The following is a 25,670-nucleotide window of genomic DNA, read 5'->3' as shown; positions in this document are numbered from 1 at the left end:
ATATTTCTGTGTGTGAGTGTGAGTGTGTGAGTGTGTGTGAGTGTGTGTGAGTGTGTGTGAGAGTGTGTGAGTGAGAGTGTGTGAGAGTGTGTGAGTGTGTGTGTGAGAGTGTGTGTGTGTGGGTGTGTTGGCAGGTGAGATGATAAGGTGACAGAGATGGACCACTTCACTTACCTGTGACGATGGGTCCATCGTTAATGATGTTTTACACAACCAGAGGGCCAAACACACACACACACACACACACACACCACACACAACAGATGGCAGACAAATAAAACAGATCTGTGCACACACGTATGGTGCCCAGATTAAAGTGTGTTATTAATAACATAAAGGGAGACGGACTGTTGGTGTTAGCTGTAATAACGTCTGCAGTAATACAAACGCACACACACACACACATGCAATAAAAAGGGAGGCTAATGCTAATGCTTTAGCTGTGAATAAAAGCTGCAATGAGACAAATTCATCAGACATTAAAGAAACATGCCATTGATAAATGCAGTGCTAGCTAATGCTAATAGAACCGAAGCCTGTGAGAAGCATTAGCTGATGAGCCAACACACACACAACACAACACACACACACACACACACACACAACACACACCTCTGTGACCTCTGTGACCTCTGTGACCTTGACAACCTTGAAGGTGAAGCAGGAGGACTTTGTTGGATGAAGCCAACAGGCCGTTAACACAGACGACGTCGACTCTTCTCATTCGTTAATGATCTGTAAACATTAGCATAAGTAGCATGTTGTTAGCATGTTTTAGAGTCGCATAAATGAAATCAACCATCTTGAAATGACGCTTTTGTCTGTGCAGCTGCTCCAGATGTGACGATGGTTTATCCGTCTGCAGCGGCCGAGGACGCTCCGGCTGCTAATGCCCCAGACATCAAAGCTCCGTATTCCAGACTTTTAGCAGCCGTTTAGCATAACGAGCAGCTAATTCTGACTTTCAATGGTGATATTTACATTCACATTAATATTCATCTGATTTTAGTTTAGTAGCTTCTGTTGTTTAATCCTCGCTGAGCCTCACCGGTGAAGGAGAACAATGTTTTTACAGTGTTTTTGGTTACATGCACTAATAACGTGCACGTTTTATAGCGTGTTTATGGTGTTACTATGGGATGTACACAGAAGGGCCGTGTCCAGGCTGCCGTCCCCAGCGTGTCCCAGCAGACGTCCTCCTCAAATCTGATTGGACGTTTTGGAGAAACCCTGAAAATTATTTGCATATTTTACAGTGATTATAACAGAATTTATGGATAACTAATTAATTTTACAGCAGGTAATAAAACACACACACACACACACACAGGATATATTTGAATTTAATGGTTGGTTTTTATATTTAAATGGACATTTGTAGGTAAAAAAAAAAGATTTTTAAGTTTCTATCAGGAAAAAACAAATGAGAAAAGGACATAATTCTAGTTATTCTAGTTTTATTATATAATTATTAGTAATTAAAAAAAATAAAAAATAACCTGTTATAGCAGTGAATCAACCAAACCATGAAAATGGGAAGAGATTATTCATAAATGTCCCTTTTCTGCTTTAGTTTACAGTGTTTATTATTATTATTATTATTATTATTATTATTATTATTATATTATTATTATTATTATTATTATCGTTGTTGTTACTATTATTAGTAGTCGCATTATAATTGTTATTATTACCGTTATCGTTATTGTTATTATTGATATTATTATTTTGTTATCATTGTTGTTATTGATATTATTATTGTTGGTGTCGCTATTGTTAATATCGTAATTGTTTTTATCGTTATTATTGTTGTTGTTACCGTTGCCAGGCTCAGGACAGCGGGGGACAGACTCTGTCCTCTGTCCTCTGTTGTCCTGATTTCCCAACAAGCGGAACTTTAATTTGATAAAAACAAGGTTCCGCGTGTCTGACGCTCCGAGAGGGAAGATTATTGATCTGAACCAGTTCCTTCCAATCAATCCGTCTCACTTGAATCCCGGGACACTTGGAGGCAACATCCGGAGGCCTGCAGCGCCACCGCGTGGCCGCGCGTGGTATTGGCACGTGGATCCGTTCTCTGGAGGAACGCGCGCGCGTCAGCCAGCGTTCTTTGTCACTCTTTCCCTCCTGGCTTTGAACCAAAGGTTCCTTGGTCCCCGGTCCTCTGTCCCCGGTCCTTGTGGTAGTTTGGTGGAGTTTTCCCCTCGCGCGGACGGTGGCTGATGCGCCCCAGAGGTTCCTCGTGCAGCTACATCTGACAGCATTCCTCATCTGAAAGGATCTAAGTGACAGAAATCTGTGTCTTTTATTTATAACAACTTATTTTTAATGTCTCTCTGCGGGGACACGCCTGTTTATCTGTTTCCATTATTAACCAGTTCCAAAAGGAACCAACATATAAGTGTGTGTGCGCGCGCGCGTGTGTTTATGTGTGTGCTGTCTTTACTAGCGGGGTGACTGATGATCAGGTTGGTTCTTATTCATTTCAAACAGCCCGAATGACCAAAAATCTGTGAAATATTAGATTGATTTGACTTGTAATAAATAATCAACCACGAGGAAAACGGGGCCAATTAACACCGGCAGAGCTCCACCGGTTCCAGTGCCGAGCTGTGTCCAGCAGGTGGCGCTAGAGTGAACTAACTACGATGTTTCCACTGCTAACGTGGAGACAAACTCGATCAATCTGCAGCTCAACTCCAGCCGGAGGACATGATGGATGTCCTGGTCCATCCCCCTTTGACAGCTTACAACTGCCGAGCAGGTCCGAGGAGGTCTGAGCGGGTCCGAGGAGGCCCCATTGGGTCCGAGGAGGTCTGAGCGGGTCTGAGGAGGCCCCAGTGGGTCCGAGGAGGTCTGAGCAGGTCCGAGGAGGCCCCATTGGGTCCGAGGAGGTCTGAGCAGGTCCGAGGAGGCCCCATTGGGTCCAAGGAGGTCTGAGCGGGTCCGAGGAGGCCCCATTGGGTCCGAGGAGGTCTGAGCAGGTCCGAGGAGGCCCCATTGGGTCCGAGGAGGCCTGAGCAGGTCCGAGGAGGCCCCATTGGGTCCGAGGAGGTCTGAGCGGGTCCGAGGAGGCCCCAGTGGGTCCGAGGAGGCCCCAGTGGGTCCGAGGAGGCCATCCCTGAGGGCTACCAACAGGTAACAGCTACAAGGGCAGGTTGGCCTCAGTTTGTGGAAGGTTTGGTTACTGATGGACTACAGATGAAAATGAGTCCATTTTACACAATGTTGAGTGTTTGGCTTTTGCACTGAGGGTCCTGTTGGGGACGGGGCTCACCTGAGTGCCCTCTACACACCTGTGTACATTCAGTATAAATAAACCCATTAGGAATGGTGCTGTGTTTCCTGCACAGGTGACTGATTAATAAAGCTCCTGCGCCTTTACTAAAGGAAATAGAAACCTTTTTTAAAAACATAAATTCATCATGTAACTCACAAAGATTGACCAAGATTGAAAATCATAAAATCCTAGAAAGAAAACTGGTTTAAAGCTCGAGACGCCAGCCTTGGCCCCGCCCCCTCATGGCTGCTGCGGCCGTGGCCCCGCCCTCTCCGTGGCTACTGCGGTCATGGCCCCGCCCTCTCCGTGGCTGCTGCTGCAGTGGCCCCGCCCTCTCCGTGGCTACTGCGGCCGTGGCCCCGCCCTCTCCGTGGCTGCTGCTGTCATGGCCCCGCCCTCTCCGTGGCTGCTGCTGCCGTGGCCCCGCCCTCCCGACAACTCTCACTCAGCTGTCCTCTTTTTATGACATCATCTTTGGGACTTTCCGCATACGTCATTAAGGGGCTTCCGATAACAGAGCGGGCTCTACCTGTGCGGCTTCACGCTGTCAGACGCGTTAAACGTCACCTCTCTGCCCTGGAACACACGACAGAACACACCATGACCACGCCAGAGGCTCCCGAAGCCTCCAGGAACGTGGACGTTTGAGCCTCCGTCGTCGGGAAAGAAGATCTAACCGAGAAGCGGGATGTCAACAACGCGGCCCGTGCCCGGAATGCGACGAATCACCGAGCTAGCGTTGGCGGAGCAGCCGAGCAGCAGGCTCCCTGCGCCCGCCGCCAGGCAGCAGCAGGAGGCCCCCACTGTGGACGAGTTCACGGTACCGGAGGACAAGCAGGAAGAGCTCAAGTGCGCCAGGCCGCGCGTGGAGCATGTTTTTAAAGTTGCCTTCACAGTTATCGGACTGTTGGATCACTCGGGGCTGCCGCACGGAAGCCAAACACCCCGGCAGATATGGCTGCAGCTCAGGGGGGACCGAGAAGACGTGTCGAAGGCCAAGGTGAGCTCCAGAAACCACTAAACAGTGTCGCACCTGTCCGGCTGGAGGACAGGTGCGTCCGCGTCTCCCGACTGGCCCCAACGCGCGTGTTTGTGGTCGTTTTTGACGTCATGACGGGACCGCAGTCGTGTCTAAAGTCGTTGTTGGGGGGGGGGGGTCAATGTGACCACATCTGAGACGTCCAAAGCTAATGACGTCATCATGTAACCGCCGTCATCGCTCATTAACGTGGGTCAAGATGATGCTGAAACTGCCAGAATTTTTAGAGAACCTCGAACCCAGCGGGTCTGTGTTGGTGTGGAAGAATTAGGGGAAAAGGTTGGTGACACAGAACAACTTCCTCCTAGCAGCCGGTAAACGTGTCCCCATCAGGGAAGTGCTGAAGACGGGCCTTTCTCTGGATCCTCCCGGCACCACTGTGACCCAAAGCTCGTGGTACCAGGACAAGTTGCTTTGTTCTGTCTCGATGGCAGCTCCTGCACCCGTCCCGTCCGACCTGGCCTCGCCCCGAGCGTGTTCCTCACAGCGTCGTGGGACCGGGTCAGGGTGTAACTGCTGGACCCGGTGCTTCGCCCCTCTGGCCCGGTGTGTTTCCTGCCTGGCCCGGTGTGTTTCCAGCCTGGCCCGGTGTGTTTCCTGCCTGGCCCGGTGTGTTTCCTGCCTGGCCCGGTGCTCCTGGAAACCCCACCATGTGTCATATTTGCTCGGGTTCAAACGTGCCCAGACATTTGTGACCCGATTCTGTCAGTCTGAAAGGCTGACGTCATTTCTGCCAAGCCGCCGGCGCTGAGTCATTTCAGCGATTGTCGCTCTCCGAAATGACTTCAGGAAGTGAGCACACCCATGTGCTGACGCGTCACAGCGTTTCCCACAGCAGAGAAATTCCCTGATCGGCTGACAGGTGCTCGGTTTCTCCACGTGCCCACATGCAGCCAGATCATTGGTGCTGTATCGACACGGTTCTGCGGCTAAAAGTGCAACTCTGAGGACGCCCTCTCTGGGTCGGGTTCAGACACTCGTTCCCACCTAGACTCTCACACAGGTGCTTCACATCAGCTGCACCGGATGAGAAGCTGCTTACTCAGCATATTGAAGGAGGCCTGTCCTGTGATCAGGTCCAGAGGTGCCTCCACAGAGAAGACCAGCAGCTCATGGGTCCGGTGAGGGATCCAAAAAGATCTCAGGAGGATTTCAAATCAGCCACTCCAGGTCCACAAGCACCAGCATGTCCAGGTCTGACTGTCTGAGAGAGGACCACAACACATATAAAGAGGTCTCCAAACCCTCTCAAATGTCCCCTGGAGGCCACATCCAGAGACATACTGCAGGCCTGGTACCACATCTGAGGAACTGAACCCTGTGACCTCACAAAGACCCAAACACACCAGGCTGACTGGACACTAAGACCTGGAAAGTCCTTGAACGGGTCCTGGAATCCCTCTGAGGTGTTGGGGGTTACCTGAAACTGGCTGTATTTGGAGAAGGTCCCAAACACCTGGTAGCTGCACCTATGGGGGGGCCGCACCTATGGGGGGGCCTGTCCTAACGTTAAAAGTACACGTTTGCTGTTGTTTGCGTGGGGGTGTAGCGGCGCTAATGCTAACGGCGGCGGCCTCTTGTTCCTGTCTGCAGGAGTACGTCCGAGGCCTCTGCGACCCCGAGCTGCAGAAGGAGGAGCGCTACCCAGCGGACATGCACTGCATCTTCGCCGGAGCCCGCGGCCTCTTCCTGGACAGACTGGTGCGGGACACCAGCGCCGAGGTCGTGGTCCCTGAGCCGGGTCACCTGCGCCTGTTGGGCCGAGCTGAGCCGGTGGTGATGGCTCAGAGCAGGGTTCAGCAGTTCGTGACGCTGTTCCAGGTACGGGGGGAAGGCGTGCGGCGGCGTGAGTCACCTGAACCCGCCTGAACCCGCGTCTGTGTTTCCAGGAGAAGCGGAGCCTCCCGGGTGACCGGGAGCCGGCGGTGAAGCGGGCCTTCAAGTCTTTCGTGGAGGAAAGAGATGACAAGTTCACCATGGAGCTCCTGCTGCTGCCCAGCGCCCTGAAGGAGGAGCTGCTGGGGCTGGCCCACAGCTCCCCGAGCAACCCGGTCAGTACCGCCCCCCCACCAGGACCACAGCGGCCCGTTCCAGCCAGGTGGTTAACGTGTTGTCATGTGATTCAACCCAAACAGACTCTGCATCCCGGAGTCCTGGAGATCGAGCAGGACCGCTCTCAGAGCAGCACCCCGGTGACCGAGCTGTCCAACCGCATCCTGGACACCAGCTTTGAGGACAGGGGGTCCGCGGCGACGGTGGCCGAAGGCGCCAAAGTGGCTGGGGGGGCGGGCTCGGCTCCAGAGGTGGTCCTGCTCAACGGCACCCGACCGTCACACAAGCGCCGCTCCTCTGAGAGCGAGACCCGGGACACGAAGAGGCAGTACTCCCTGGAGAGGAGAGAGGAGTCGCCGGACAGAGCCAGAGAGAGGGAGCGACACCGGGACCGGGACCAGGGCCGGGGGGGCGGCAGCAGGTCCAAGACGCCGGTCCCTTCAGCGTCACTCTCCCTCTCAGCTAACGCTAACACCACGGTGGCTCCCATCGTGTTGGACCCGAGCGAAGGCGACGATGGGGAAGCGGTCAGTCCTGAGACCAACCTGCGCTGCTTGGTCAACTTCTTCAGGTAGCTCCTGCTCCTGCTCCTGCTCCTGGTCCTGGTCCTGGTCCAGGTTTCCTCCTGTTAACCTCATCGTCTCTTGTCGTGTCCTCAGAACCATGGGCTACCAGCAGGAGGTGGTGGAGCGCGTTGTCACGGAGACGGGACAGACCGAGGACACCTTCCTTATTTTGGAGAAAATCGTTGAGGAAACCAAACGTTGTGAGGAGCGGTCGAAGGGGGGCGTCAAAGACAGGTGGTCCCGGTCCAGTTTGGCGTCCCCTGAAGACTCGTCCTCGTCTCTGATGTCGGCGGCGTCTCGGGTGCGAGATGAGCGTGAGCTGAGCAGAGTGTTGGTGGACGTGGGAACATCCAAAGAGAACATCAAGCCCGACCAGGGTGGGGGGAAGGGAAGCGGTCTGGGCCACCGGAGGCAGTGCAGCAGCAGCGAGGCCAGAACCCAACAGGTACCGTCCGGCCTCTCCGCCCTCTCGTGCCCGTACCTGCGCACTAAAGATTTCTGTCACTGGTTCCAGGCCGTCACCATCAAGAGGAGCTCCAGCGCTCAGGGAGGGGCGGGAACCTACGAGGTCATCACCATCGACGACGAGGAGGACGCGGCCCCCGCCGGCGCCAGGCCGTCCTGGGCTGCGACCGCGTCCCACCTGGAGTGTCCCTCGGCCTCCAGGATGGACTGTTTGGCGCGGGGGGGCAGCAGCGCCTCGCAGAGGGACTTCCTGTTGAGGGGCGGGACTCAGACGCTGGGGGGATCGGTGAAGGTGGAGAACGTGATGGCGCTGCGCAGCACGCCGCAGTGGCTCAGCGCCGCCACCGCCGCCGCCTCGTTAGCGTCCGGCCCTGGCGTGAGTGTGGCTGCTCCCCGCTCCCCCTGAGGTCAGCAGGCGCTCACCCTCTGTCTCTGCTCCTCCCCAGGCAGCGCAGCCCCTCCCCAGACCGTCGTCCTCGGCCTATCAGACGGTGGGCCATCACCAGTTCAGAGCCAAGACCCCTCCCTCCAGCCAGCCCCCGCCGCCCGTGACCGGTTTGAACCGCTTCCACCAGTCCCTGAGGACCCCCTACACCCTAAAGCTGCCCAACGAGCCGGGCTCCCCGGAGCTGCGGCACGTCATCATCGACGGCAGCAACGTGGCGATGGCGTGAGTCTGCGCACGTGCACGCGCGCCGCCCCCAGCGCACGTCTGACGGCGGTCCTGACTCTCCTTCCTGTTTCCTGTGCAGCCACGGTCTTCACCGCTTCTTCTCCTGTCGGGGGATCGCGCTGGCGGTGGAGACGTTCTGGAGGCGGGGCCACAGGAACATCACGGTCTTCGTGCCCCAGTGGCGCCAGAAGCGAGACCGCCTCACCACAGGTAGCACAGCCGCCAGCCCTCGGCCCCCCAACCGGCCCCTGGTCTACAGCAGCCCTGCTTGTGTCTCCCCCACAGAGCAGCACTTCCTGAACCAGCTGGAAGACCTGAGGCTGCTGTCCTTCACCCCCTCCAGGGAGGTCTGTGGTCAGAGGATCTCCTCCCACGACGACAGGTGCGGCTCCGCGGTTCTGCTGCGTCGGCCCCTTTATAAAGGTGCTGACTCATGTTTCCACTGAGGGGGCAGAACCTCTCTGATCCTACGGTCCAGCCAGCAGGTGAAGCAGAACAGGAAGTGCTGTTCCAGCGATGCGGGCTGACCTTTACCCCCAGAACTGAGCCAGCGGGCTTGTTGGTGGCAGGACGGTCCTGCTGGTGCCGGACCTGTCTGAACCCGCCCTTCTCTGCCCCCTCAGGTTCCTGCTCCACCTGGCGGAAAAGACGGACGGGATCATCGTGACCAACGACAACCTGAGGGACTTTGTGGACGCCTCGGACACGTGGCGCCGGATCATTCAGGAGAGGTGAGGTTCTGGGCAGGAGGGTGTGGATCCACGCGGGGCGGGGCGGGGCGGGGCGGGGCGGGGCCGCTCGGTTACCGGGGCGATGTGGGGCTAACCGGACCCTCTTGACCGGCAGGTTGCTCCAGTTCACCTTTGTTGAAGACCACTTCATGATCCCCGACGACCCTCTGGGCCGGAACGGGCCGCACCTCAACGACTTCCTGCGCAAACACAACTGGTAGGTTTGTGTCTCCTGCTGGTGTCTGAAGGTTCTGGTGTACATTTACTGACCCCCCCCCCTCTCCCAGGAGGCTCCCGGCCACCCCGCCCCCCCTGCGTCCCCCTGAGGTCCACCTGTCCTCCCAGCAGCAGCCGGTGTGCATCCAGGCCCTGCACTCGCCCCCACAGACCCCCACCTCCACGTCGTGGCCCCCTCCCTCGCGGATGCCCCAGTATGAGTGGCCCCCCCCTCGCCGCTCCCCGTCCCCCTCGCCCTCGCCCCCTCCCCAGCGCTCGGCGGCAGAGACGTCGGAGCTGAAACGGAAGCTTTACGACATCTTCCCGGACCAGAAGCAGCGGATAGACCGGATCCTGAACGACAACCCCTACATGAGGGACCTGAACGCCCTGTCGGGGCTGCTGCTGGGCTGAGCGGGTCCGAACCCACCCGGCACACTTCACAGTACTTTGATTCCCTCCCGTCTGAGGGACAGCTGGCGGCCACAGCTGGGACCCGGACTCTGGACACCCGGTCAGTCCAACAGCAGGACTGACGTGGGCGGTGGTCACCGATGACATCATCACCATTCCTCCAATCAGATGACACTAGGTCGATGACACTTTATGCTCGCTACATCCTTCTGCTTCTGGCTCCTCCCCCTCCAAGGCCAGCTTTCTCTGACTGTTGCCAGCCTGGTTGCTATGGTTACATGCCGTTATGACCTTCCCGACCTGGGAGCACGAGCCGAGTGTGGAAGGTTCTGCGGGATTAATTGTAATTAACGTTGATCCACTCGTTTGTTGCACTGACGAGGCTGCAGTCGTTCAGGTGACGGGACGCCGGAGCCTTTTTCTAACGCGGATCACGCGGCGGCTGTCAAGTCCGTCAGCGGCTGGCGAGCAGGTTCCTGCGTCTCCCGGAACTCTGCCGGGGTGTAAATATTTGTAGCTGCATTGATCTTCTGGTTTTATGTTTGTGGAAACTGTGAATTAAAGCAGCAGAAACTCGGCGGTCTCCTTTCTGGCTCCTCCCACCGCAGGACTCTGCAGTCATGTGACCTCGCGGTGGGTCTGTCTGGCCCCTCCCCCTCAGCAGGCTGACGCCCCACCCCTGTCCTCTGATTGGTTGGAAGACTCGGGGACAGCAGGTAGGTTCACGCCCGGGACGTTGATGGACAGCAGGGGCCACAGTGAGCAGACGTCCTCGCTGTCCTCAGGAGACGGGTCGTGGGGACGGATCGGAAATGCTGTCAGAACCAGCAGAACCAACCATCAGAACCAGCAGATGCTGGAGACCAGCTGGACCATCCTGAGCTCCAGCAGACACGAGGAACCATGGCAGCAACACCAGCCGTCCCAGTACACCTACACCAGTAGTCCCAGTTCACCTGCACCAGTAGTCCCAGTTCACCTGCACCAGTAGTCCCAGTTCACCTACACCAGCAGTCCCAGTTCACCTGCACCAGCAGTCCCAGTTCACCTGCACCAGCAGTCCCAGTTCACCCGCACCAGCAGTCCCAGTTCACCTGCACCAGTAGTCCCAGTACAACCAGTTCACCTACACCAGCCCTCCCAGTTCACCTGCACCAGTAGTCCCAGTTCACCTACACCAGCAGTCCCAGTACAACCAGTTCACCTACACCAGCAGTCCCAGTACAACCAGTTCACCTACACCAGCAGTCCCAGTACAACCAGCTCACCTGCACCAGCAGTCCCAGTTCACCTGCACCAGCAGTCCCAGTTCACCTGCACCAGCAGTCCCAGTACAACCAGCTCACCTGCACCAGTAGTCCCAGTTCACCTGCACCAGCAGTCCCAGTACAACCAGCTCACCTACACCAGCAGTCCCAGTACAACCAGTTCACCTACACCAGCAGTCCCAGTTCACCTACACCAGCAGTCCCAGTACAACCAGCCCACCTGCACCAATCTAAGAAAAATCATCAAATCTTACTGGTTATACTGGGACAAAGAGGAATTAAATGTGTTGAACGAGGGCGGACGGGATGATTATACTGGTTATACTGGTTAGATGGGGGCAGAGGTGGGGGCCGGGGGCCCAGGCACCTGCCCCTAGTTTAACCACTCACCTGAGTCTCAGCTGCGTATTCTCGCGATATCTCAGCCCTCTGCACGCGCCTGTGTGTCAGCAAGGTGAGTTCATCACCTCTGGGTCCCGGAGGCTGAAGCTTCCTACCGGCTGCGGAACCTCTGAAACCCACCCGGACCCTCCGCACCCTGGTCCGTGGCCCGCCGCCCCCTCAATAAACAACAATAACAACAACAACAACAATGACGCGTTCATTCCGGCTTCCTTGCAGCGGTATCGTGCCGGGCGCGCCCCCGCCACCAACTTGCTCGTGCGCGCGCCCCGGTACTTAACGCCTGGCGTCGCGTCTCTTCTCGCCGGAGCGGAACGAATGTTTGTGTCCAACCGACGAGCAGAAGACGACGGAGAGGGATCGTTGATCGGCCGCCGGACCCGCAGCAGCAGCCCGGAGGGAGAAGCCGTCTCGGGTGAGTCCCGCCGGGCTTTGGGCGGCCGCTGCGGCGGGGAAAATAACAAGAGGCTCGCTGGAGCAGAAGGTGGATTCCTCCTTTAGCTCGCTGCTAATGCTAACGGGATCCGCTTGGTCAAAGGCGGCGTCGCCGTGCACGTCGCTTTGTTGGGGGTCCAGGCGGTTCACAATGCACGGTGGTCTCGGCCGGAGACCCGATTCGCCTGCGGGGGGGCCAGAACAAAAGCGAAGGGTCGGTTGTCTGTCTTGTTCCGATGCTAAGCTAACAGGGATTCGGCCAGTTGGGGTCAGTCGGCGCTGCTTTACGGCAGGACCAGGCCTCGCTGCCCGCAGCTGCTCCTGCTAACGCCGCTCCAGCGTCTCCTCCACAGGTTCGGCTGCGGTTCTGCGGTCGCGGACGGGTGGAGGTCCGGACTCTGGTGTGTTCTGCGACGCTGTCGTCCCGTTTCGCCGGTCCCGGTTCGGCTGGTGTCCGGTGGGAGCGACGAGCCGCGGGTGTTGTTGTTGTTGTGCTGCTTCGAAGGGGTTGATGGAACGGGGACTAAAGCCGCGGCCGTGGCTCACCTGGTGGGCTCAGGTGGACTCAGGTGGGCTCAGGTGGGGCCCCAGATGACGCCCATGTTAATGGCTCATTCTGGGATGCCAAGGTGCTCCTGGCTGCGCGTGCTGCACCTCCGGATGGAGCTCCAGCCTCAGCTGCTCCAGACTGGTGGCTCACCTGCGGTCCCCCCACCTGGAGCGGGCCACGTCCCCCCACAGCAGCTGGTCCTGCTCCTCTTCCCTGGGGGAGGAGCAGCCTCCAGAGCTCCATCACAGCAGGAGCCGCCCTCTCCACCTCCTCGTTTGTTCCCGAACCAGAACCTGAGGGTCCTGGGGGCGACCCGAGCCCCCGTTCAGGACCACTCTGGTCTGGTTCATGCTAGCTGGACGGTTGTGTGGCAGCGCTAACTCTTTCACTTGAAGGCTTTATTGGTAATGCCAGCTGTTAGCTTAGCTTAGCTTAGCTTAGCCTGGGCTGCACAGGTTTAGAGGTGTTTGCTGAACGGTACCGTGGCGGCCTTGAGCCATGTGAGGGAGGGAGGGGGGGCTGGAGGAGGAGGGGGAGAACGGGGGGTGCAGGGGGGGCGCTCGCTCAGCTGCCGTTGGACAGCAGCTAATCTGTTCCGACCCACCAGAGGCGGCCTGGCGAGCTCCTGTGGGTCCAGCTCAGACCAGCAGGGACCATGTGACCCTGTGGGGGGGGGGTGACTTCATGCCCTAGTGTCTGAGGTCCAAGTGAAACCCAAGACGGCGTTCCTGCAGCTCCACCCTGGAACGCTTCTCACGAGCAGCCACAGGAAACCGCGTCCCTCCCTGGTCCCACCGGCTCTTCGGGTCCTGCTGTGGCCCCAGAGGCAGGCCCGGTTCTGTTCTCAGGGTTTGTCCAGTCCTGATCTGCTGTCACCTCCTGGCTTTCATCAACAGTGACGGTTCTCCGGGCCGCCAGGTTCTCCGGGCCGTTGATGGTTGCTCCTGATTCCACAGTTGCTTTTAGTCTATTATTGATTTTGGTCGCTCGTTTCTTCATTTGCTTTGATTTCAAACGTCTCCTTTCATGTCTGTCGCTGCTCTTTGATGTAAAAGCGTGGGGGGGGGACTCATGTGGTCCCGGCACCGGGTCAGGTGTGCGGCTCAGCAACAGGGAGCTGGACCTGACGGTTCTGGTAATCGCCTCGGTTCCTGTCCCCCGGTTCTAGCTAGCATTAGCAGCCCTGGTCTGCAGTGGGGCGTTAGCGTTCCCGTTAGCAACCAGCATTTCCCAGAATTCCCGCCTCATTAATGTCCTCTGCTCCTTCCAGACGTCCCCACATTTCAAGAGAAGACAAAAGCCTCACTTGGACATCTTATGGACGAAGGTGAGTGTCTCAAACACAGGGACCCGGGGACGAGCGTGTAAACGTCCTCTCCTGTGGACGAGTTGCCCTGCTGTTGCCGCGGCAACAGGGTGACACACAGGTGAACGACGGGGGTTCTCCAGCTCCACGTGTTGCACCTGAGTTATGGGGACAGGCTTGGCAACTGGTTCTGGCTCCGGCTCCGGCTCGTGGACCCTGGCGCTCCTCGGTTCTGGTCCTCGTCTCACCAGTTATTTCTGTCCCCCTGTAGCTGGGACCCTGTCCTTGTCCTGGACATGAGTCCTCAGCTAATTCAGTCCCGCTGCCACAGCTAGCCGCCTGGCCAGCCAAGAACATCCAAGAATAGCTCCAGAGGCATCGTTGCTATGGCAACAGATGTGGGTACGTGGCTCCGCCGTGGCAACCTAATAGCACGTCTCCTTAAGTCCTGGACCGGAGGGACCCGGGAGAAGCTGAGGACCCGGAGGTGGTCCGGGGGGGCCGGGAGCATCGTAGGAGCCCCTGGACAGGAAGAGGATTGTCCCCCACCAAGACCCCCCCCCCCCCCACTGTCCTCACCCCTACCCCCCCACTGTCCTCACCCCCCCACCGTCCTCACCCCCCCACCGTCCTCACCCGTCCTCACCCCCCCCTTCTCCACTGTCCTCACCCCCCCCCCCCCCACCGTCCTCACCCCCCCCTTCTCCACTGTCCTCACCCCCCCCACTGTCCTCCGTCCTCACCCCTACCCCCCCACTGTCCTCACCCCCCCCCCCTTCTCCACCGTCCTCACCCCCCCCTTCCCCACTGTCCTCCGTCCTCACCCCCCCCTTCTCCACCGTCCTCACCCCCCCCTTCTCCACTGTCCTCACCCCCCCACCGTCCTCACCCCCCAACCCCTGTCCTCACCCCCCCCCTTCCCCACCGTTCTCACCCATCCTCACCCCCCCCCCCCTTCTCCACCATCCTCACCCCCCCCCCCACCCCCCCCCCCCCCCACCGTCCTCACCCCCCCCTTCTCCTCCATCCTCACCCCCCCCCCCTTCTCCTCCATCCTCACCCCCCCCCCCCCCATCATTGGGGGTTGTTACTGTATTTTGTGCCTGTTTATATTTCATTTAGCCGGTGGGGTCATTAGCATCATGCTAGCCTGCGCCTGCTAGCAGCTAGCCTTGGTTGCTCCTCTCTGATTGGTGCCTTCGTGTCTCCCCCCCCAGAAATGAGTCGCCAGACCGCCACCGCGCTGCCCACAGGAACCTCCAAGTGCCCCCCCTCCCAGCGCGTCCCCACCCTGTCGGGCACCACGGCCTCCAACAGCGACCTCGCCAGCCTGTTCGAGTGTCCCGTGTGCTTCGACTATGTCCTGCCCCCCATCCTGCAGTGCCAGTCTGGACACCTGGTACGTAGCACCACAACCAGGCTCTCCCTGGTCCAGAGACCCGGTCTCACCGTTCCGGTCTGGGCCGTGCCTTCCAGGTTTGCTCCAACTGCCGACCCAAGCTGACCTGCTGCCCCACCTGCAGGGGCCCCCTGGGCTCCATCAGGAACCTGGCCATGGAGAAGGTGGCCAACTCGGTCCTGTTCCCCTGCAAGTACGCGTCCTCGGGCTGCGAGGTCACGCTGCCCCACACCGAGAAGACCGACCACGAGGAGCTGTGCGAGTTCCGGCCCTACTCCTGCCCCTGTCCCGGGGCGTCCTGCAAGTGGCAGGGCTCCCTGGACGCCGTCATGCCCCACCTGATGCACCAGCACAAGTCCATCACCACGCTGCAGGTCGGCGCCGCGCACGTGCACGTGCCCTGAGCCGCGGGGCCTCGCTCACGTGTGTGTGTGTGTGTGTGTGTGTGTGTCCGCAGGGCGAGGACATCGTGTTCCTGGCCACGGACATCAACCTGCCCGGCGCCGTGGACTGGGTCATGATGCAGTCGTGCTTCGGCTTCCACTTCATGTTGGTGCTGGAGAAGCAGGAGAAGTACGACGGCCACCAGCAGTTCTTCGCCATCGTGCAGCTCATCGGGACCCGCAAGCAGGCGGAGAACTTTGCGTACCGGCTGGAGCTGAACGGCCACCGGCGCCGCCTGACCTGGGAGGCCACGCCGCGCTCCATCCACGAAGGCATCGCCACCGCCATCATGAACAGCGACTGCCTGGTGTTCGACACCTCCATCGCGCAGCTCTTCGCCGAGAACGGCAACCTGGGCATCAACGTCACCATCTCCATGTGCTAGGACCTTTCAGCCGGTCACGTGACCTCGCCGCAGCACCGCCGGCCCCTCCCCTCAAGGCGTGGACTGTCCAATCGGGCAGCTGTGGACGTCTGGGGTGGGACGGACGCATGGACGGGGGGACGGGGACGCGAGGGCTTCACTCGTCTCTGCGTTTCACACCGACGACGATCCAACACTAATTCCATCAGAACTCGGGTTTGTGCTGAGCCGCCCGCCGGGCTCCTGGACCGCCACGGCCCCGGTGGTCCCCCCTGGCGGTCCCCCCTGGTGGACCCCCCTGGTGGACCCCCCGGTCCACCTCGGGGGCGTGGCTGGGCTGCTCGTGGAGGAGCCAAAGGAAACCTGCTGGTGTGGGATCTTTCCTCCAGTCTGTTACCGTTTTCCTTCTTTCACTGGTGTTTTTGTACACGTGCGCGCGGCGCCGCTCGGCCCCGCCCACGCCGGCCTCGGCCACCGCTCGGCCCCGCCCACGCCGCCGAGGCCGCTTTGTTCCGTTAACGTTGATCTTGTTGATACATGTGGATCCGTTTTTGTAACGACTTTTAAAACAGATTAAAGGACAGCTGTTGAACGTGGGTCTGTACAGCCAACGTGGTCGGTTCGGTTCTTCCCGCCCCGCCAGCCTCCTCCGGGTCGTCGCCTCCTTAACCTCGCTGCTCTGGTTCCGCCCCCCCCCCCGTTTTAATTTGTCATTAAATAAATCTATCTTTTTCATAACTGCTGCCTCTCCTTCTTTGCTCTGGGTGGAGGACGAACGTCCTGGTTGGGCTGCAGCTGGTTCTGTCCCCCCTGCTGGAACGCGATCGTCGTCAGGGGCAACCATGCAGAGACCAGACTCCACCCCCATCGGTACCAGTCAGGATGGAACCTCCAGCTCCTGAGTCCCTGAATGTGGCTCAGCAGGCCCAGCAGAGGAGGTCCCCGGCCTGGACGCAGGTCCCTGACCTGGACGCAGGTCCCTGGCCTGGACGCAGGTCCCTCACCTGGACGCAGGTCCCTCACCTGGACGACCACCTCCTGCTGAGTTCCGTGAGACCTGTCCTGCACTAACAAACCAGCATCTCCACCTCGACCAGGTCCAGCTCGAGAAGCTCCGGACCTGGAGGGGACATCAGATGCTAATGCTAGCAGCGCGACAGCTGCGGTACAGGTGACATGAGGCGACAGGTGACATGCGGCGACTCTTGATCTTTATTTCAATCCCAGATTACATTCTGCAGTCCCCACTTTCACCACTAGGTGGCGGAACAACACTGGCTCATCCGTGAGTCAGTTTAAACCGGTTCCGACCCAGAAGAGACGTAATAAAGCGAGTGGGCCACAGTGTTCTGTAGCAGCAGGACCAAAGTCGCTCAGGTGCGACCCGACTCCCCCGCCTGAATATTGATCGTTTTAAAAGCAAGGTGCTTCCACGCTAGCTTCAATGCTAGCTTCCACGCTAGCTTCCACGCTAGCTTCAAAGCTAGCTTCAAAGCTAGCTTCCACGCTAGCTTCCACGCTAGCTTCAGCTGCACTAGCATCTGACTTCTGTCACATTAGCTGAGGTGAGAACATTCGTTTAGTTGGATCACGTGTGATTAGAGACTGAAGAGAAGAGCTCCGCCTACGTTAGCATTAGCATGGGTTGCGCGCCTAGCTGCTGCGCTACAGTTTGCTCGTTAGCTGAGGGTGTGGGCGGCTGCTGCCTCGTGCTGGAAACCCGCCCTCGAAGGCCGTGTCCAGCACCTCATCCAGGTTCTGGGCCAGGATGAAGTCCAGGTCGGCCCGGACGTTAGCCGGAAGCTCTTCCAGGTCCTTCTGGTTGCGCTTGGGGAGGACGACGCACTTGACCCCCCCCCGGTGAGCGGCCAGCACCTTGTCTTTGATCCCTCCCACCTGAGCAGAAACAACCAATAGCATCACAGGTGTGGACACAGGTGCACCTCAGCGGGGACTCACCGGCAGCACCAGCCCCCTGAGCGTGATCTCGCCGGTCATGGCGACGTCCGACCTGACCAGGCGCCCGCTGAACAGCGAGGCCAGGCAGGTTACTATGGTAACGCCCGCGGACGGGCCGTCCTTCGTCACCGCCCCTGCAGGGAAGTGGAGGTGGATGTCGGTCCCTTCCAGCGGATCCGGACTCCCCGTCACTGTTGAGGGAAGCGGCAGCGTCAGCGGCGTCTCCGAGCGATGGGGGCGGGGCTAAGCACTCACGGTTGGTCAGCTGGTAGCGCTTGGCGTTGGTCCGGAGCCAGCTGATGGCGAGGTGAGCCGACTCCTTCATGACGTCGCCCAGCTGGCCGGTCAGGGTCAGCTGACCGTCCCCCTCCATTCGACTGGCTTCCACGAACATGAGCTCGCCACCCAGGGGGGTCCACGCCAGACCCACCGCCACGCCGGGCAGGGTGAGCCGCTCCGACACCTGCGGCACAAACACAGGAGGGCGAGCACCAGGAAGACCGGCCGGGGCGGAACGGCGGCGGCTGGTGCTCACCTCCATGTCGAACATGGGCGGTCCCAGGATGTCGCTCAGGGCCATGTGGTCGACCACGATGGGCATCTCCGGAGGCGCCGCCTTCTCTGAAAGGCCAGGAGGAGGCGACAGTCACAGAGGCCGCAGCGCAACATGCTAACACCGCTGCGAGGGAGAGCAGCTGGGAGGCTAACGTCTGGACGCTAACCTGGACAGCAGGGATGCTAACGTCTGGACGCTAACCTGGACAGCAGGGAGGCTAACGTCTGGATGCTAACCTGGACAGCTGGGATGCTAACGTCTGGATGCTAACCTGGACAGCTGGGAGGCTAACGTCTGGATGCTAACACCGCAGCTGGGAGGCTAACGTCTGGACGCTAACCTGGACAGCAGGGATGCTAACGTCTGGATGCTAACCAGGACAGCAGGGATGCTAACGTCTGGACGCTAACCTGGACAGCAGGGATGCTAACGTCTGGACGCTAACCTGGACAGCTGGGATGCTAACGTCTGTTAGCTGAGGCTAACGTCACACACTCCTACCTCCCTGCTGCTCCAGACACTCGGAGCTCAGTTCTTTCGGAGCTCCGTGACCTTCGGCGACCTTCACAGCCACAGCTCGGCAGATGGCGGCGATCTTCCTCTCCAGGGAGCGCACGCCTGCCTCCCGGGTGTACCTGCAGAACCCGAGCAGCACCAGCTGAGCACAGACGATGGTGTCACTGCCCCGGGCGCATTAGTCGATGCTAACAGAGCTAGCTAGCTAGCGGCTTCTCAATAAAAGTGATTCACTGACATCAGTTCAGGCCTCCAACTCTGATCTCGTGCTCATCCTCTCCTAGCGTGCGTGAGCGTGCGTGAGCGTGCGTGAGCGTGCGTGAGCGTGCGTGCGTGAGCGTGCACAGGTGTGTCACACACCTGCTGATGATTTGCTGCGTGGAGTCCTGAGGGATGAGCAGCTGCTGCGGCGTTAGCCCGTGCTGCTGGAGCTGGTTGGGGATCAGGTGGCGGTGGGCGATCTGCACCCGCTCCTCCTGCGTGTATCCTGGGACACACACACACACAACACACACACACACACACACACACACCACACACACACACACACACACACACAGCTCAACACGGGCCAAAGGTTTTGGTCCCAGTGCGGCCCCCCCGACCCCCCGACCCCCCAGAGGAGGCAGCGACTGGGCTGAGACACCTTCAGGATCCTCAGCCGGACCAGCTGGGATGTTCTGACCCACTCACCTGGCACCTGCAGCACCTCCATGCGGTCCAGCAGGGCGGGGGGGATGGTGGCCACCGTGTTGGCCGTGGCTATGAAGAGCACCTGGGACAGGTCAAAGGCCACATTCAGGTAGTGGTCGGTGAAGCTGTGGTTCTGCTCTGGATCCAGGACCTGGGGAGACAGGAGAAGGCTGAGCTGCAGGTCCCTGGGCCGGGCCGGGCCGGGCCGGGCCGGGCCGGTCCAGTCTGACCTCCAGCAGCGCGGCAGCAGGGTCTCCCTGCAGGCTCTTCCCGAGCTTGTCCACCTCGTCCAGGAGGAAGACGGGATTATTGACCCCGGCGGTCTTCAGGCCGTTGATGATGCGTCCCGGGAGGCTCCCCACGTAGGTGCGTCTGGGGGACACAGGAGCTCCTGTTGCTGCTCAGGTGAACTCAGGTTTGACTCCACCCACACTGCCTGTGTGGGAGGAGCCACCCTCGCTCTCCCCGCCCCCCCCAGCGTTACCTGTGTCCTCGGATGTCGGACTGATCACAGACGCCTCCCAGAGCGATGCGGTGGAACTCCCTCCCGAGGGTCCTGGCGATGGAGCGCCCCACGCTGGTCTTGCCCACCCCCGGGGGCCCCACGAAGCAAAGGATGGGCCCCTGAGGAGAGACGGGATCTCAGGAGGTGCTCCTGTGTTGGGGTGGAGGAGAACTGGGAGAACATTCTGGTGGGGGGGCTCTCCCGGGTCAGGAGGTTCTGCTGGGGGCAGGAAGGCACCTTGAGGGAGGTCTTGAGCTGCCGGACCGCCAGGTACTCCAGCACGCGCCTCTTCAGCTTGTCCAGGGCGTAGTGGTCCTCGTCCAGCAACCGGCGAGCAGCGCCGATGTCCAACTGGTCTGGAGAGAAGGTCCACCACAGAAAAACCACGTTTGCAGACAGGAACCAAACCTCTGAGGTGAACTGGACTCATTATGATCCAGAACCACGTGGACTGGCTGAACCCAGTGGTCCAGTTGGACCCGGCCTCCCCGACCCCCGTCCCCGTCTGCTCGTCTCTCCGGACCTTCTCTCACCTTTGGTGCTCCTGCTCCAGGGCAGGTCCACCATCAGGTCCAGGTAGTTCCTGGTCAGGGCGTACTCGGGCATGGACGGCGGCATCTTCTTCAACCTGGAGACGAGAACGTGAGACAAAGGTGGGACAACCACGTGGCTCCTGCCCACGGGGTCAGAGGTCAGAGGTCAGAGCCCGACCTCTTCAGCTCTTTGAGGCAGACTTTCAGCGCCGCCTCGGGCATGTCGGCAGCGTGGACCTTCCTCTCCAGGACTGCGGTGTCATCACCATCCTCATCTTCATCGTTCCCATCATGGCGGAACCGCTGACCCGGCCCCTGAGGGGACAGGAAGCAGCGTGAGCAGGTTCCTGGGGGCTCCAGAGCCGAGCAGAGCGGCGCCGACCTTGGCGGCAGAGGCGGGGCTGAGCTTCCGGGACTTCTGCAGCAGGTTCAGGGCCTCTATCTGCCGGGTCAGCATCGGCAGAACTGTTCTGAACCGCTCCTCCAAGTCGACCGCGTCCAGGACCTGCAGAGAGGCGGAGCCAGCTCAGGTCCCTCGGCCCGTTTGTGGGGGGTTCAGGTTCTTCTCACCTGGAGCTTCTCCTTGTTGGAGGCGCGGATCATGGAAGCCACCACGTCAGGAAGAGTCTCCCGAGGAAGAGTGTCCAGGAGACGCTTCAGCTTGGACACCACGGGGACGGACATGTCCAACATGTCCACCAGCTGCAGACAGGAAGGAACCTTCAGCTCTCATGGATCATCATTTGATCTTTTCGTTCTTTGATGCAGGAGAACAAATCCAGGAGTTCAGCAGCTTCTTGTCCTTCACACACACACACACACACACACACACACACACACACACACACACACACACACACACACACACACACACACCTGTGCAGCGGCCTGGTAGAACTTGTCGGACAGGTCCACCAACTCTCCACTTGGTGCCGTCCCAGCTGTGTACTGGTCCAGTTTATCCAGCTGCTCCACCTGTGAGCACAGGTTGGACAGTGGTTATGGGATGGGGGGGCGGAGCTGTGCTGGGGGCGTGGCTGTGCTGGGGGGCGGGGCTGTGCTGACCTACCTCTGCCAGGACAAACGGACGCTCCTGCAACAGACCCGACACCTTAAAGCGGCACAAGCCGGTGATCAGGAGGGTGTAGTGGGGCTTTGGCCAGTTACTGCCCACCACCTGCACCGCCAGGCCCGCCGTACCGGTCCTGGACAGGAGACACAGGACAGGCTGAGGACGCAGGAGACACAGGACAGGCTGAGGACGCAGGAGACACAGGACAGGCTGAGGACGCAGGAGACACGGGACAGGCTGAGGACGCAGGAGAGACAGGACAGGCTGAGGAGACACAGGACAGGCTGAGGAGAGACAGGACAGGCTGAGGACGCAGGAGGTCCATCTGGGTCAGTGGGCGGGTCAGTGGTCACCTCAGCCATGACCAGAGATGAATCAGAACTGTTGCCAGGACCAGGATGAGCCTTGTGTGATCCTGGCTAGCAACTAGCAACAATTGACATTAGCATGACACAAACACACTCTGCCCATTAAAAAGGTCACGTGACGGGACAGGACACGGCGACCATCAGCTGAGCTCTGTGTGACCTTTGACCCCCAGTAAGCAGCTAAAGTCCTGGGCTGCGGGCACAGACCCCCCAGTTGTAACTCAGTAACTCAGTAACCAGTAACCAGACTGGTTAAAGTCCAGCAGGATTGTTAGAGACGGTTACTTGTGTAGCGCGGGGAGCTCGTCCGTGTGCTGCTCCGGGTCCCGGCTCGGGATCACCCCGATGATGGTGCTCTTCAGCGAGGTTCCCCTCAGCAGCCGCTGCCGGACCAGGTTCATGTTCCGCGGGGAGTCCACGCTGAAGCGGCCGGTGGAGCCCGGGAGGAGGACCCCTTCGTGGGTCAGCAGCAGCGGCAGGCGGCCCGGGAGTCGAATTCCAGGATCGGACGTCATGTCGGCAGCTTCGGGAAGCGGGTCGCGATCGGACCAGAACTTTCTGGGAACTCAGCACTTCCGGGCAGGCCCTTTCAAAATAAGGTCCCCGGTTTGCGGCCCCGGTCAAACGAACGAATAAAACAACATCCAGACCTCAACAAAGACCCGATTAGATGCGTTTCGTGGTTTCTGTAACTGTCGGTGTCCCGAAACGAGACTCTTGCGCTATAAAACCAGCTCCTGTTGCTGTACTTTGTCAACTTCCTGTTTAAACTACGGAAACTACAGAGGGACAAACTTGCTGATTGCGTTTGCTAATTGGTCGTTTGCTGTGATGTTTTAGTGTTTGAAGTTTAATAAAGTCCTCAGCCAAGGACAAACCTGTGGATATATCTGATAATTATGTGTACGTTTGTTTGGTGTTGAGACTTTTGTCTTTGATACAGTTCAAAGACCTTCTGTCCCTAAAATGAGCCACAGATGTGGTTCAAACATACAAACGTAGCTTCACGCTAATTCAGGTGAACAAAGTCCAGCTGAGAGTCGAAGCTCAGGTTGGAACCAAAAAAGAAGATTCCCCTCCGACCGAAGTCCAACTGCTCTGGACACGACGTGGACGTGTTGGGAAACGCTTGAATAACAACGAGGACACAGACTTTGGCAAAAATAACCATTTTAATTCGTATTTCCTTCTTAAAAGTGTTGTCCCACAGCATCTTAATAAATAAATAAACTCAGTATTCGGCACATAAAAATGTAAAGGTCACAACAACACTTGAATACACCGATAATACTCGTGGTTATAAAAACACAACCATACGTTTACATGTGATAATACACTTCCTGTAATTCAAATAGCACTAATAATTAATGAGGGGTTAGCGTCTCTTACATACGAGGGGATTGAAACCAGCTGAAAACGTTCCGCTTCACAGGCCAGAAGATTGAAGCGTTTTAAATCCTTCAGGTGGGACTGGCGGACGTCCAAGCACAGCAGAGAAAGATAAACATGATTCCTTTTTCCTGCTGAAACGAACAAGCTTGTATTCTCCTAGATTACACGTGCTAACTGCTAAAGCTAGGAAGCCACATTTTGGAGATACAGAGTTGGAAAAATGTGGAATTGTGAGCAGCAGAGCGAGCTAGGCTGAGCTAAGCTAAGCTAAGCGACGCTAGCTTCCCTCCTTTGTGCTCCCTTAATGACCAGGTCTCCATCGGTTTCACACACGTAAGGTGGGCGCCGCGTTGGTCACGTGACCCTCGGGCTCTCCTCCTCTGAAGGTGTCCGATGTGGGGCAGAAATGAGCTTTAGCGGAGTTGAGCTAATGAACGAGATGGAACAGCAGCAGCATCCCAGCGTGGCGGTACTGGTGTTACTGGGCCGGCGAGCAGCGGCGTCCAGCAGGCCCACGTCCTTAAGTGCTCCCGTGTGTGGATACAGCAGTCACCTTTGACCCTTGACCTTCCCTCCCCTCCTGGTTCCGTCTCATCGGTGCTGAGTGTGATGGCGGCGGCACGTGTGTCTGACATCAGACTGGAGCTCCCGCCCCAGACGTTGCCATGGATACGCTGGTTGTTACCTCCAGACGGTCGCTCGCCTCCGTCAGGAGTCCGATTCCTCGCCACAGTCGTCCAGGACAACGTCGCCCTCCTGCTGGTCCGGTTTCTTCCTGCCCTTCCTCCACTGAGAGAAACTACAGTCTGAGAGACAGGAGACAGCCGTCAGAGACACCTGGACACAGGTGTCCACACTCCCCATGACCGGGGGCCACGGCGGACACTGGGGCCACTGCCGAGCTACAGCCAGCAGACGGTGCTAATTTTATTAGCAACTGCCCTAAAAGCCCCAGTAAGAGAGTGAAGAGGGTGAGAGTCTTTCACCACCAGCGTGGGGACGGTGAGAGGCCGGAACAGAGCAGCCTGAGGAGCCTGAGGAGCCTGAGGAGCCTGAGGAGCCTGAGGAGCCTGAGGAACCTGAGGAGCCTGAGGAGCCTGAGGACCTGAGGAACCTGAGGATCCTGAGGAACCTGAGGAGCCTGAGGAGCCTGAGGAGCCTGAGGAGCCTGAGGAGCCTGAGGAACCTGAGGAGCCTGAGGATCCTGAGGAGCCTGAGGATCTCCTGAGGAACCTGAGGATCCTGAGGAGCCTGAGGATCCTGAGGAACCTGAGGATCTCCTGAGGATCCTGAGGAGCCTGAGGAGCCTGAGGATCTCCTGAGGAGCCTGAGGAGCCTGAGGATCTCCTGAGGAGCCTGAGGATCCTGAGGATCTCCTGAGGATCCTGAGGAGCCTGAGTGTGTGTGTGCGCGCGCGTGCGCGTGTGCGTGTGCGTGTGCGTGTGCGTGTGTGTGTGTGTGCGTGTGTGTGTGCGTGTGTGTGCGTGCGTGCGTGTGTGCGTGCGCGTGTGCGTGTGTGTGCGTGCGTGCGTGCGTGTGTGTGTGCGTGTGCGTGTGCGTGTGCGTGTGTGCGCGTGCGTGCGTGCGTGTGTGCGTGTGTGTGTGTGTGTGTGCGTGCGTGTGGTGTGTGTGTGTGTGCGTGTGTGTGTGTGCATGCGTGTGTGTGTGTGTGTGTGCGTGCGGTACCCACAGTCCTGCTGCAGCTCCGTGCTGGGGAAGCACTCCCTGAACAGGCAGTGCATGGTGTAGCACAGGTTGTCCAGCAGGGCTTTGGGGGAGGCGTAGCGCCACCTGGACTCCGGCACCCTCTCTGGATCTTCGGTCAGGTGATCCCAAGTCTCCTGGATAGCTTCTGGAAGCTCCTGCTGGAACACCTGGACGCACGTGGACAGATGCCTTAGCACCAATGCTAACAATGCTAAAGGCTCCACGTGTCGTTGAAGGGGACGACTGTTGCCTGAGAAGAACCGGCGTGGACCCGTGGGCCTTCAGCAGATGAGAGGTTTCCTGTCGGGACCCGGGCCAACACCCGTAATCCCAAACCATAATCACATTCCCTCTAATTGAAAGGTCATTCCTTCCCAATTCCGATAAATAGGTTCATGTGACATCCTGCTCCCATAAAGCATCCCGTGTCTCTCCATGGAGGGAAATTCTCTCAAGAGCCGCTTTGTTCTGCCCAACAGAACCTCCCTCGTGCGCTGCTCGGACTTGGGAACTGGGACTCACCTCCACAGGATGTGACTGCACAAACACCCCCTCGGCGTCCTGGAAGCGCCGCTCCAGCTCGGCCGTGTAGGAACGGGACGGATGTCTCTCCGACAAAACCCGGATGATCTGGAAATGCAAGAGGAAACCTGAGGAGCAGACCCCCCAGGGCAGACCCCCCCGGGGCAGACCCCCCGGGGCAGACCCCCCAGGGCAGACCCCCCAGGGCAGAGCCCCCAGGGCAGACCCCCCAGGGCAGACCCC

At 58.7% G+C, this 25,670-nt stretch overlaps 4 protein-coding genes and 1 long non-coding RNA gene across 12 annotated transcripts in view; 2 read left to right on the top strand and 3 right to left on the bottom strand.

Moving 5' to 3' along the window:
• Positions 1 to 1,328: 1,328 nt before the first annotated feature.
• On the bottom strand, positions 1,329 to 11,219 carry LOC130535984 (uncharacterized). The gene is made up of 2 exons (XR_008953252.1): positions 11,095 to 11,219; positions 1,329 to 2,281 (listed from the first exon to the last, which is right to left on the bottom strand). It is a non-coding gene; the product is annotated as an uncharacterized LOC130535984 (long non-coding RNA).
• On the top strand, positions 3,766 to 10,012 carry n4bp1 (nedd4 binding protein 1). 5 transcript variants are annotated; one of them, XR_008953250.1, is made up of 12 exons: positions 3,767 to 4,280; positions 5,913 to 6,140; positions 6,209 to 6,370; positions 6,455 to 6,942; positions 7,031 to 7,382; positions 7,452 to 7,778; positions 7,849 to 8,072; positions 8,155 to 8,285; positions 8,366 to 8,457; positions 8,699 to 8,806; positions 8,922 to 9,023; positions 9,094 to 9,233. XR_008953250.1 is itself a non-coding variant. In XM_057051495.1 (12 exons), the coding sequence occupies exons 1-12, from the start codon at positions 3,969 to 3,971 to the stop codon at positions 9,434 to 9,436; spliced, it is 2,874 nt and encodes a 957-aa protein (XP_056907475.1). In that variant the 5' UTR covers positions 3,767 to 3,968; the 3' UTR covers positions 9,437 to 10,012. The 5 variants fall into 5 exon arrangements, 3 of the variants coding, with proteins under 3 accessions (XP_056907474.1, XP_056907475.1, XP_056907476.1); XM_057051495.1 differs by having other exon boundaries at positions 8,361 to 8,457; positions 9,094 to 10,012; XM_057051494.1 differs by having other exon boundaries at positions 3,766 to 4,280; positions 6,209 to 6,942; positions 8,361 to 8,457; positions 9,094 to 10,012.
• A 91-nt stretch (positions 11,220 to 11,310) lies between the features above and the next one.
• On the top strand, positions 11,311 to 16,342 carry siah1 (siah E3 ubiquitin protein ligase 1). Of its 2 annotated transcripts, XM_057051500.1 has the most exons (6): positions 11,377 to 11,521; positions 13,362 to 13,418; positions 13,669 to 13,799; positions 14,615 to 14,796; positions 14,874 to 15,170; positions 15,254 to 16,342. In XM_057051500.1, exons 3-6 carry the CDS (start codon positions 13,784 to 13,786, stop codon positions 15,623 to 15,625), a joined length of 867 nt encoding a protein of 288 aa, XP_056907480.1. In that variant the 5' UTR covers positions 11,377 to 11,521; positions 13,362 to 13,418; positions 13,669 to 13,783; the 3' UTR covers positions 15,626 to 16,342. The 2 variants fall into 2 exon arrangements, with proteins under 2 accessions (XP_056907479.1, XP_056907480.1); XM_057051499.1 differs by lacking the exon at positions 13,669 to 13,799 and having other exon boundaries at positions 11,311 to 11,521.
• A 456-nt stretch (positions 16,343 to 16,798) lies between these two features.
• Positions 16,799 to 22,549, bottom strand: lonp2 (lon peptidase 2, peroxisomal). 2 transcript variants are annotated; one of them, XM_057051498.1, is made up of 17 exons: positions 22,092 to 22,549; positions 21,436 to 21,571; positions 21,243 to 21,341; positions 20,937 to 21,068; positions 20,749 to 20,871; positions 20,545 to 20,681; positions 20,367 to 20,461; positions 20,071 to 20,189; positions 19,813 to 19,952; positions 19,559 to 19,700; positions 19,329 to 19,479; positions 18,996 to 19,122; positions 18,621 to 18,754; positions 18,099 to 18,179; positions 17,819 to 18,026; positions 17,564 to 17,754; positions 16,799 to 17,500 (listed from the first exon to the last, which is right to left on the bottom strand). In XM_057051498.1, the coding sequence occupies exons 1-17, from the start codon at positions 22,319 to 22,321 to the stop codon at positions 17,397 to 17,399; spliced, it is 2,349 nt and encodes a 782-aa protein (XP_056907478.1). In that variant the 5' UTR covers positions 22,322 to 22,549; the 3' UTR covers positions 16,799 to 17,396. The 2 variants fall into 2 exon arrangements, with proteins under 2 accessions (XP_056907478.1, XP_056907477.1); XM_057051497.1 differs by having other exon boundaries at positions 18,099 to 18,184; positions 22,092 to 22,547.
• Positions 22,550 to 22,959: 410 nt separating this feature from the next.
• il34 (interleukin 34) overlaps positions 22,960 to 25,670 on the bottom strand; it is a 7,986-nt gene continuing 5,275 nt past the window's right edge. For both annotated transcript variants that reach the window (XM_057051502.1, XM_057051503.1), the window contains exons 6-8: positions 25,428 to 25,535; positions 24,889 to 25,072; positions 22,960 to 24,004 (exon numbers count right to left, since the gene is read on the bottom strand). In XM_057051502.1, coding sequence (XP_056907482.1) covers positions 23,907 to 24,004; positions 24,889 to 25,072; positions 25,428 to 25,535 — 390 coding nt within the window. In that variant the 3' untranslated portion in view covers positions 22,960 to 23,906. The remainder of the gene's footprint in view (positions 24,005 to 24,888; positions 25,073 to 25,427; positions 25,536 to 25,670) is intronic.

This window comes from Takifugu flavidus, chromosome 13 (assembly GCF_003711565.1).
Source record: "Takifugu flavidus isolate HTHZ2018 chromosome 13, ASM371156v2, whole genome shotgun sequence".
NCBI classification, from domain to species: Eukaryota; Metazoa; Chordata; class Actinopteri; order Tetraodontiformes; family Tetraodontidae; genus Takifugu; species Takifugu flavidus.
Note: the sequence above shows the minus strand (reverse complement) of the source record. Positions and strands in the feature narration are given on the sequence as shown.